The sequence below is a fragment of the Piliocolobus tephrosceles genome, chromosome 14, assembly GCF_002776525.5.
Source record: "Piliocolobus tephrosceles isolate RC106 chromosome 14, ASM277652v3, whole genome shotgun sequence".
In the NCBI taxonomy this organism is placed as follows: Eukaryota; Metazoa; Chordata; class Mammalia; order Primates; family Cercopithecidae; genus Piliocolobus; species Piliocolobus tephrosceles.
In genome coordinates, this window is record NC_045447.1 from 81,388,687 (window position 1) to 81,400,038 (window position 11,352).

General features: G+C 44.4%; 1 protein-coding gene across 6 annotated transcripts; it reads right to left on the reverse strand.

The window, feature by feature from the left end:
- Positions 1–2,942: 2,942 nt before the first annotated feature.
- On the reverse strand, positions 2,943–10,540 carry DMRT2 (doublesex and mab-3 related transcription factor 2). 6 transcript variants are annotated; one of them, XM_023213405.1, is made up of 6 exons: positions 9,930–10,540; positions 9,642–9,797; positions 8,272–8,840; positions 6,567–6,669; positions 4,672–4,752; positions 2,943–4,273 (listed from the first exon to the last, which is right to left on the reverse strand). In XM_023213405.1, the coding sequence occupies exons 3-5, from the start codon at positions 8,794–8,796 to the stop codon at positions 4,697–4,699; spliced, it is 684 nt and encodes a 227-aa protein (XP_023069173.1). In that variant the 5' UTR covers positions 8,797–8,840; positions 9,642–9,797; positions 9,930–10,540; the 3' UTR covers positions 2,943–4,273; positions 4,672–4,696. The 6 variants fall into 6 exon arrangements, with proteins under 6 accessions (XP_023069173.1, XP_023069170.1, XP_031789963.1 ...); XM_023213402.1 differs by lacking the exon at positions 4,672–4,752; XM_031934103.1 differs by lacking the exon at positions 4,672–4,752 and having other exon boundaries at positions 8,272–8,280; positions 8,749–8,840; positions 9,642–10,540.
- Positions 10,541–11,352: the final 812 nt, after the last annotated feature.

Here is an 11,352-nt window from a genome sequence, read left to right on the forward strand (position 1 = left end):
GAAGGAAGGAAGGAAGGAAGGAAGGAAGGAAGGAAAGAAGAAAGAAAGAAAGAAAGAAAGAAAGAAAGAAAGAAAGAAAGAAAGAAAGAAAGAAAGAAAGAAAGAAGAAAGAAAGAAAGAGAAAGAAAGAGAAAGATTTTAACTATTTCTGTATATTAACTTATTCATGCTAGTAATATTATGATTATTGCATTACAACTCAAAATCCACAGCAGATAATATTAAACGTGCATTGAAATACCAGAAATGCTGTAAGCATTTGTTACTCAAAGTGTGGCCTGAAGCCCAGCAGCATCAGGATTCTCAGGTGGTTCAGTTGTCCGTTAGTTTGAGAAGCACTGTTGTAAACTTTCAAGAACTGCAAATTCAGCTAACAATCACGCTTGATCGGTTGAGATGGAAGGACAACATGTCATTACAGCTGCATTATTGTATTGTGAGTTAAATTGAGAAAAATGTCCATGTTTTACTATTCCTTACATTCTCAAAAATTATTAAAACTGTATCCATTTATTGCCTTCAATATAGAAAATGCTTAAATTGAACCACAATTTTGATTTAATGTCAATGACAGTATTTTCTGAAGATTCTATATGACACTTTCATGGAAGTGAAGTGATTTTCAAAAGCAAAGAGCCAAGCACAGAGGTCTTAATAAGTGACTGATGGTAGATTTGGTAGCTTTAAAATTCAAAGACCTCATTATTACAGCAGAACTAAGCATAGTATAATAATAAGTTTGCCAGGGGAAGTACTGACCCTCATAAATGTTCAAGAACAATAAAATTCTGGTCACTGGTAATGTGAGAAAAACCACTAATACCCACAGCCAACTGGATTCATTTAATGGGATTAAAATGACACAGAGAGAGAGGACCGAAAAGAAGTCCCATGTGTTCACTGAATACAAAAGAGAAACAACTTAACAAATATACGTATTCAAAACACAAAAGTGTAGCAAGTAAGAGATAAAATTCATGTTTAGATTAAGAAGGCCTCTCACTGAGATTTTTTATGTGCTTTTATTCTAATACGTTCCCCCGATCACCTTTGAAGCAGTTTAATTCAATGCTAAGGATACATTTAACACTTGAAACAAAAAAAATCAATTTCCAATATAAAGACAAAAACTAGTGACTATAGACAAAGTAGAGATGACTGGGAGGGAAAACTGGAGTTAGATTCTGTCTCTGACATCAGGGCATACTTGGCTGGAAAACATTTTTTCCACTTAATGATAATCTTTAAAAGTTATTGGAATCTCTGCCTGCTTTCATATCCTTTGCCTCTGGCAAACCTCCATTCGCTCTGACTTTTGCAATAGTAAAAATAACTAAATTTGACTCAATAAAACTAAGTATTATTTTACAAGTACAAACTGAAAGTCAATCCAAAGTTTGGCTTGTTTTTTGAAATTGGTGCTAATTTAAACAACGATTCAGAGAATCCCTGGAGGTTTATATGAGCTCATTAGTAGCAAAAGCATTTTTAAGTAATGCAAAGTGTTTTCAAGAGCCAGAAAGAAGCTCTTTACACTGCTGAATCACTTGGCACCTTCCACATACCCACCTCATGTTCTTGTTACCCAGAAGACAGCAGCAGAGTTTGAAGTAAAACCTCCCTCTGTGGCGGTATTAAAAGCAAGATACTTGACTCTTGATTTTTTTTGTATTGGAATGACTATGATATCTTAAAACTTAACTTGGGGTCTACAGGTGAGTTCTTCAGAGATGAACATAGTACTCTCATAAAGGTCTTACTCTTATTTTATCAATTATATGGAACAACAGCTAACATTTTACTGAGCAGAACAAGAGATTAACAAGAACTTAAAAATGGGAGAAAGGACAGGTGAGATGGCTCATGCTTGTAATCCCAGCACTTTGGAAGGCCAAGGCGTGAGGCTTATTTGAGCCCAGGTGTTCAAGACAAGCCTGGGAAGCATAGGGAGACCCTGTTTCTACCAAAAATTTTAAAAACTTACCTCTCCACATATTCCAAAAATAGTAATAAATTTAAAAATTGGCCAGGCATGGTGGTGCATGCCTGTAGTCCAAGCTTCTCAAGAGGCTGAGGTGAAGCCTGGGAGGTGGGGCCCCTTGAGTAGCTGGGACTACAGGCATGCACTTGAGCCCAGGAGGTAGAGTGAGCCATGATCACACCACTGCACTCCAGCCTGGCCAACAGAGTGAGACCTTGTCTCAAAAAAAAGGGGGGGTGTGGGGGAAGAAAGGGTATAAGAATTAAGAAGCCACCCTCATGCTGTGATAAGTATCTGCAAGCTTTAGCAACTGTCAGCTGAAGCAATTTGAACAGTAAATGGTTTGTGTCAGAAGAGAGCTACACTGAAGGCTTTTGACAGTGGTGCAAATGTGGGAGGCATAAAGCTGATACTTGGGGACATGATGAGAGTTGTGACTGGGCCTGCATCCAAATGCCTGCTGTCACCAGTGGTTCAGAAACAGAGGTTTGGGCCCCATCATGGGAAGTACTGACCACATCATACAAGGAAACCTGATTTGTGGCTCCTAGCAACCTAAAATCATAGACTGTTCAAAGAAACTAGAAATGTTTCTAGAAAGGAAGCTTGGGGCCCCATATAAACATCCTTACTAGGGAAAGAAACTGGGACCCAGGGAGTCAGAAGAAATGTAAAAGAGACATTACACTTGATTTCCCTTCAAATTAATTCAGTTTTGTCCAATCACGTGAAATGAAGATACTGTAAATATGCAAATGGCCCTATGTGCTCCTTAAAGTTATTTTTGCCTCAAACAGTCTTGAATAATTAAATTTATGTGCCCTCCGAAATGCAAAACTAAAGTATTATAAAGGTTTTCCTGTGGCCCCCAGTGACCATTAAGAGTACTTCAAAATATACAGAATCATAGAAAGATAGCTTCTTCATCTAGACAGAGATGGCTATTTGCTTCAGCAAATACTGGGTCTTTTAGAAAACGGTATCAATTTTATTGCTTTTTGAAATGCTGTGTAAAGCATGGTACTTAACAATTTGTGCATTGGGCAATTTCCATCTGTAAGTTTAAATATATGTAATAAGAAAAAGTACATGCATATTATGAATATATAAAACTTTTCAAAATCATCATCTTTACATTAGAAATTTCTTCACACAAACAACCTGAAAAAATAGTAGCAAGTGGCAAGAACACCCTAAGACTGCAGAAAATCCAGCTTTCTGTTTAAGCAGCCTTTCACTGAGAGACACGAGTGATGGCAGATGAAGGCCTCTTAAGAATAGACTCAACAGAAAATGACAGTGGTTCATTCACCGAGAGTTTTGTTCCAACTTGTTTGGCTACAAAAAGGTCTTTTGCGCATCTATCTATTGTAAATGTGTACTTCTGGTTCTCCTTAACTAAACACTCTCTGTGTTTCTTAGGGGTGTCTTCAAAGGTCTCTTTGATAAATGGTGTTTTCAACTCAGGACCCGATTTGTCATTAAATGTTTGCTGGAATAATGAGTGGAATGGATTATGTCTAAGTGGCAGAGGGTGCCTGGTGTTTTCTTTGCTGATCTTCGTTAAGACATGCCCTTGAGCTGCCAGGGAGTCCATGTCAACAACAGGAGAGAAATTCCGTTGGGGTGGGGAGAATGCCGACCTCTCTGGGACAGCCTGATGACCCTGAAGGTCACTTCTCGTGGTCTGGATCTCAGGAGTGTGAGGCAGCACCAGGGAGCCTTCCAATTTCGACGGCATTATGTCATGCTCTGCACTGAGCCCATCCTGGACTGGTGCTCCCTTCAAGTCCCAGCTGGCCCCAGGCTTCAGGGCTTGAACTGAGGTGGTGGCATTTAGCAGGCATTGCTGGTAGAGGAGGGTGTCGCTAATGGGGCCACACTTGGGCCAAACTAAAAATCTTGAGGACAAGGGATACTGTCTATAAGTCGTGGCCACGCTGACATTAGAAGAAATTAGTTCCATATTCCCAGACCCTGAATACTGCATGGTTAAATCAAGGCAGGTGGGCAAGAAATTACAGAAGTCCTTGCTCGGTGGTTCCACTGGGCTGGGGCTGTAGGCACTTTTGTAGGAGTTGTAGTCAGGTCCAGGCACTATGCGGTTGGGCAGAAACAGAGCAGCAGCTTGAGAAGTTTCCAAAATCTCCCTTTCTTTATATTCTCTCTCCAGCATAATGTTCTCCAACTCTTTATCAGCAAAGGCTCTTCTTTTCCTCATCCTGTCACTAACTGGGGGAGGTAGAGGGAAGGTCCCTCCTACATAAGTCTCCGCTGGAATGGGGCGATAGCCTAAAAGAAGCACAGATTGCACATGAAAGAGATTAACATCTACGGAAGAAAAATCTGGACACCCAGAAAGTAACAGCAACACTACAAATCAGCAGAATAGTTATTTTCAGTTCTATCTCACTAATATTTTTATACAAATGCAAAAGTACAGGTTAGGTTTAAAATAGTTTCCTGGGAGGGTGAAAGATATCCATATTGCAACTTGTTGTTGTTGCTGTTGTTGTTGTTATGGATTTGTTTGCTTGCTTGCTTCAACAGGGATACTTTATTGATTAAAAATTTTAATATTCTTCCCAGGCCCCCTATGCATTAAGAGACAAGGCTATTCATCTTGTATCAATCAATGTTTTATTTTTATTCATGTCATCTTTTTTCATTATTAAAAAATATATCTATACCTAGAGCTGATGTCACTTTTATTTTCTAAAGATGGTTCATTATGTACACACTGTAATAGCTGTAGAATAATCCAAGGAGAACTAGGAAAAAAGAGAAAGAAAGAAAGAAAGTTAAAGGAGATTTGTGAGTAGAAAAAGAAAAAAAGGCTTAAGAAAATAGAGACGCATAGAAAATTGAAAAGAGCTGTTAACTAGTCAAACACACTCTACAGTGAACAATTTAACCAGGCCCCTTCCCCTGACTAACAGTACAAAAAAAAAAACAAAAAAATAAAATAAAACAAAACCCAAAAACGGTGGGGAGTATTCCCTGCTCTATTGAAAATAACTGTTCTAAAACATTTTTCCCAAGCTCTAATCATTTTGGCCGGATACCAAAACGGTTGAACAAGCAATCATTAGAACCTAGGCTAAGTCATCGCAGGAATAGGAACAAACTCAAAAACAAAGATTAGTGTAACATAAATAGAATTCCTGGCGACATAAAATACTTGAAGTATTTCATCACCCCCAAGCACTCACCTCTACCAAATTTGTTTGAAGGATCCATTGTTATATTTGTGTTTACATAGTGACAAACCCACCATACTCATTTACAAATAAAATAAAATTTGAAAATTAATGTTTCCATTTCTACTGTAAGTTTTTGCCAGGAAGTTATTCATTTGAATTTACTATTCCATTTAGTCCTCAGACTTCACAAGTTGCTTTGGCACAATCTCAGCTTATCAATGTGGCCCTATTATTATAAATATGTTTATCCAGTTTGTAACCAAATTCATTTTTAATTCATAAGAAACCACTCTATGGTCAGAAGTATGCAACACATGATAGGACACACACAAACTTCAAAACCTGTCCAGAACCAACAAAATTCAGAAGCTACACAAGAAAAAAACAGAATCTAAATGTCTACTTAAAAAATTTTGTTTACTTTCAACCTGAATTTCATGAAGTGGTAATGATTAAAGCAAACATTAACTTTCCCTTATTTAAATTTTTTAAAATTTAAAGAAAAACAGTTAAAAATAGTCAATATATTATTGAAAAGGTCAATAAATAAATTCCATACCCAAATAGAGATGTTTTTAAAAATCAGTAATATTTTAAGAAAAATTAACGTATCCCCAGGCTTTCATGAAAGTGAGAATATGGAGAGAGAAAGTTAGAGATTTCGCACTGTTCGCATTCAACCTCCACTTCACTTTCTGGATTCAAAACCTTTTTCAGATTCTATAACCTTGATTGTCAAAAATGGTAAAATGAAGTTTGGAATAACAGGAATTACCCAAGTAATAAAAAAAAAAAAAAAGTACAATGAAAAAGAGTTGAATCTGAGGTTGAACACCCAGACTAAAGGTCTTTATCGGTTGGGCAGATGTTAAACTCCTCACTTGACTTCATCTATTCAGCTCCCACAACTAAGAAAAGTGGAGGTGGTTGTGTTGTTTTGTTTTGCTTTGTTTAGGTTATTTATTTCCTTCCAAGACATCTGCTCCAGGGTCACTTGGCAGTATATCTTTGTACATCCCTCACACGGAGTAAATCTCACATGCACTCCACATTAACCCATTAACCACTAAGCAGACAACCAAATGATAGGAATTCTTAAACTGGTGGTGACAAAAAACTCAGCAGGTATGTGAGATTCATTTTCCCAGGTGGCGGTTTCCTTCCTAGAAGAAAACTTTCTGGCTCCGGGGCCATGCTAATCTTCTCCCTGTGGGTTCAGTTTTAGTGTATGGGCTCAGAGAACGCCTAAACAAAACCTTTCTAATAAAAAATACTTTCCCTTTAGATAGCACTTTAACTGATTAATAAATACACTTTGTGCCTGATTGATGAGAGTCATTCAACTCGGTTTAAAAGGCTGAAGGATAATTTTGTTGCTTTACCTTCTAAAATGCTTTTGGCCAGCAAACTGGGGGCTCTGACTTGCCTCTGGTACACAGTTTTGCGCTCGAAATTATTCTGTTTCCCAGAAAGCCCCTTCTTGTCCTGTAAACACAAGAAACATCATCAATAATGCCCTGAAAGAAAATGGAGGCGAGAAGGGGAAGGACGGGATGTCAGTAAGTCTTCTAGAAACTCTCCCCCTTCTAAATGTATTGAATTTTCCCATTCCGTGTGAAAAATAATTACAAACGAATTACTCTCAGCACCCAATAATCCTAGGGCAAAGAGCTGGAATCTCCACTGGTGAGCTGGGCCCCCTGCTTTCTCCAGCACAGTCACTCTAGACTATGCTGCCCAGTCACTCTAGACTTCAAACCTATGGCCAGAAGTGAGGGGACATCCCGGAGGGAAGTGAAAAAGTGAAATCCAATCCCTTTCGGGGGACGCCCGACCTCAAGAGATGGTTGCAGCCAGGCTGGGTCCTGGGAGCCCACCTGTCGGGTAGAAGGTGCCCAAGGCCTGCTGTTAAGCAGTGAGGCCAGGCGGATTTCTCCCTGCGGCAGGGCGGGCACGGTGGAGTGACAGGGTAATGAAGAGATAAGGGTCTCCTGGGTCCAGCTGCAAACTCCGAATTTGCGCTTTACGGACGCCTGCCCTCGCCTCCGCAGTCACCTCCAGCTGGTGGGATTCTGAGGCCTCCCACGCCCGCGCCCTACCCAGCATATGCTACAGAGAACGCGTGGGAACGCAGGGCCGGCGATGACCCATGCGGGACTTGTGAGGAGGTCAAGCCCAGGACCAGGTGCCCATGGCGTCCAGCGCGCTCTCCTGGGCCCTCGAGAGGCGTTCCAGTGGGGTTGTGGCCTTCAGTATGCCTGGCGATCCACTCCCCAGCTCCTCTCCGCCAAAAAGTAAAATTGAAAATCTTCCCTGGTCCTGAGTCTGGGAGGAGGCCCTATGAAGCCTCGCTCGCTGAGCTCTCCCTGTCCAGGAGCATATGGAAACAAATACAACATCGGAGGTTCAAGAGCCTCTCTCGGAAAGAAAACCCTGGCTCTCCTCGCAGCTGGAGTCCTCCGGTGGGAAGCAGCAGAGACCCTCCACTTGCTCTTAGGTAGTCTGCAGGGATGGTAGCTTCGGATTGATGACCTTGGGCTGCAGGCATCTAATTTCTCATACACTTTGTGTCTCATCTGTAAAATGAGTGTTCTGGATATCTCAAACGTCCAAGTGACCACGGAAGCACCGAGTGCATGCGTGCTGCGTGGTTCTTTTTCTCCATCATCACTAGTACAGCAGTGACGAGTCTGGAGCTGCACGCCGTGCTGTGGATCAACCACTCTCCCCCTAACCCCTCCCTCAACACCACGAAAATACACTTTTAAATGTAAAAAATAAAATAAAAACAAATTGATTTTCTCACGATGTTCCAAATGAGCCTAATCACTTTCAAGGCCTCTCTACCTGCTTTTTAAGAAAAAACATTTCCCAAGTTCCCCAGAAATGCCTACTTTCTCCCTCCCGACCCTGCTTGCCAGTGTAGGCAGAAAAGCGTTCTTACCATCCTTCCCAGTGAGAGACAGGCGCCGCAAGGCCCTGGGCGCGGGGGTGTGGATAGCTGCCCGGTTCCCCTCCAACTCTCCCACCTCCATTGTGGCCTGGGATGCCCCAGGGGGACGCGTCCCGGGCCGGGAGGGTACGCACCTCGGTGGCCTGCTGCCTCCGGAGCGCCACCTGGGCGGCCATGACGCGCTGTCGCTCCACCACCAGCAGGCAGTTGGCGCACTGGCAGTCGCGCCAGCGACAGAAGCGCTTGTGGCCCTTGAGGCAGGACACCACGCCGTGGTTGCGGCAGCGCGCGCACTTGGGCGTGCGGCTCAGCTTGCGAGGCTCCGCGCCGCCGCCCGCAGGAGTGCAGCGCTCTGGGGGACCAGCGCCGGCGGGTGAGGCCTGAGGCGCGAGCGTCGGCCTCGGCTGCAGTCCCCCCTGCTGCTCCAGCTGGCCGGGCATCCCGGGGGACGCTCCTGCCTCCTCGCCGTCGCCCTCTTCTTCCGCGTCTTCGTCCACCTCGTCCTCATCCTCGTCGTCCTCGCCGTCCCCGTCGGCCGGCGGTGGGCTGGGCTCTGGGGGCGTTGACCGCTGCGCCCCGCAGCCGTCCTCTTCTAGCTCCAGGCTCTCGACGTCGATCTCCCAGTCCCCGGCCGCCAAGCCAGCCTGCGGTTCGGCCATGGCGCTCGGAGCTTCGCTGGGGCCTGAGCTCGGCGGCCCTCACTCTGGGGAAACACAAAGAAATCCAAAGACCCACCGGCCGCCATCAGGGACCATCCCTGAGCCTCCGGCCCAAAGCTCCTGGTCTGCCCGCTTCCGGCCCCTTGAGTTATCCTGTTCTCATTACATGTCCCTCACTTCCAGGCCACACGTGCCTTTCTTGTATCTCTAGGGCCCCCAGGGATCTACAACCCAAGAAAGGTTTTATTTTATTAATTCTAAGTGCTCTGTGAGTACCTGACCTTTAACCGTAGCCCTCTCTGGCTTTACACAGGCTTTCCGGACAAGTCCCTGGGTAACTCACTTATCACACACACAAAATACTATGTCCAACTAGGCCGGCCCAGGCCACTTGTCAGATTTCCCCATATTGAAGTAGTAAGGCCATGATGCATATAAAACTATCCGTGGAAGAACTGTTTTCCTTTAATTACAAGTGGCCCTTCAGACCCACTGAAGTACCACTCCATGCTTCCCAAATGCCTCTCATCAGCCTACACCACCACAAGGACCCCTCCTTGGGCTTGAAGAGGTCCTCTCACCCCCCTCCCCAAAATAATCAACTGAAAACCAAAATTTTGTTGTCATTAGAATCCCATAGGGGCAAAAAGCACAAAGCTACAATACAGATGCCCGTCCAGCCTTAATAGTACTCGGGGCGCCACAGGGCTGAGCTGTGTGGGCTCTCTGTACTTAGGGCTTGGTTTACATCTTTAAGGCAAGGCATTCAAGTCAAACAGAAAAGGTGAAGGATGATTCACGCCCTTTGCCCTCCCTGACACCCCGAGCGGCATCACAGCACTCACCAAAACTTTGAGGCCCGGGCTGGTAGCCCAGTCAAAAGATATCCAGCTTTAGGATCTGGCGCTAGGGCTGCTGGCTGTGCATGCAAACAGAAATCTGGGTCGCTACCCTCAAACACGAAATCGGGAGCTGATAGCTGGAGGCCCGGAACGAACCCACTGGATGGTGGAGGGGAGGGAGAAGGTGGAGGGAAGGAGGGAGGAAGCCAGTCAAGTCCTCAGCAACCTAGCCCAGCACATTCCGAACTCTGCAAAGTTCTGCTTGGTCTTCTGCAGCCTGGGGCGCCTCACCTTGCTGAGGCCGCTTTCGGCTTCCTCTGACCCAAGCTGGGCTGGAAAGGTCGGGCCGCCCCCGCCTGACTCAGATGACCGGCTCACCGAGCTAGCGAGCGCAGCTGCACTCAGCGCAGCGCCACTGGCTTCTGTCTCCAAACTGCGCTCCCCTTCCTAGTATTATCCGCTCGGGCCCCAGAGCTTTACGTCCTCTGATTGGCCGGTTGTCAGGCGGTGTGTACACTGATTGGCCGAGGCACGCTGGCTGGGCGCCCTCCGCCTCTCGCGGTCTACTCTCTCCTCCCTGAAGCGCTCCGCCGGAGTCCGCCTGCCGGGCCTTCGGTGCAGCCGGGTCGCCCGTCCAGAATTTAAACCCGAGGTATGACGGTGCCTGCGAGAGAGAAGTCGCCATTTATCTCGCGGACTGGGAAACAAGCAGAGATACACTCTGAGGAATGCATTGTCCACAAGAGAAGGTAATAAACGACGAGAAAGAGATCAGAAGGACCAGTATTGGTCTCTATCAGCATCACAAGTATTTCGGCGACTCAATCAATCATTAATCCAAACTGGGCCTAAAAATGATGCCTCTCTATCGGGTTGTACAGCGACATCCTTCTTTCTCCTGCATCAGTGGTTACCTGGCACCGAAGCTCCTAGTTAGCATACAAATGGCCTGTTGATATTTCTGTGTCTAGTGCCAAGTATTCTCGAAGTGCCAAACAGTTCCTCATTAACCTTCACCGAGCCCGTGTGGCAGGTGTCCAAGTCAACTACAAGTCACTTACATTTTTCTGCTGTATCAGTTGCTATTACAGTTAATTTGAGGAAGATCAGAAATGCATACTATTAAGAGATTTAGGTAAATCCATTCACCCTAAGCATGCATTTAAACAAACCTCTTTTTAAAAAAAAAAAAAAAAGACTGTGCATAGTTGTATTTATAGACTTTCTAACGACTCCCTCAAAAAATCCTTTACAAAATGTTTAACAATAAAAAATTTCCAACAAATTAAAAGAAGGAATTAGTCTTCTAATTCAACTCTGCTTTACATTTTTTGAACTCCATTTAAAGTAATACGGACGCTTTTCTAACTGCATCTGTAAATAATCAAGACCTCTCAAGTAGGATCTGTTTAGGAGACTTTACAAAATTTAGTGTCATTGCACTGAGCACATAGTAGGCCTGCAACAAATACCTGTTGAAGGGTGGGAATTCCTGATGTAATTCAAACCTTACTTTTCTCCGAGTCTGTCAGAATGTTAAAAGTTAACCTGGCTCCGAGAAGTGGGAACAAAGGCAGCTTAGGAACTACCGTGAAACTAATGCGACCAGCCAGAAGCACTATTCTCAAGCCTTTAGCGATGTTGGAAAGTTCCTCCCCGGTGACCAGGCACTGGGATTCCCATTTGTACGAGTTCTTCTTCCCAGAGCCTCTTG

Coding starts and splice junctions, on each gene's coding strand:
- DMRT2 (XM_023213402.1), bottom strand. CDS start 8,796: ATGGCCGAACCGCAGGCTGGCTTGGCGGCCGGGGACTGGGAGATCGAC. Junction 6,670..8,271: donor GGAGGCAGCAGGCCACCGAG/GTGCGTACCCTC, acceptor TTGTGTTTACAG/GACAAGAAGGGGCTTTCTGG. Junction 4,274..6,566: donor GGCCAAAAGCATTTTAGAAG/GTAAAGCAACAA, acceptor TGCTTCTTTTAG/GCTATCGCCCCATTCCAGCG.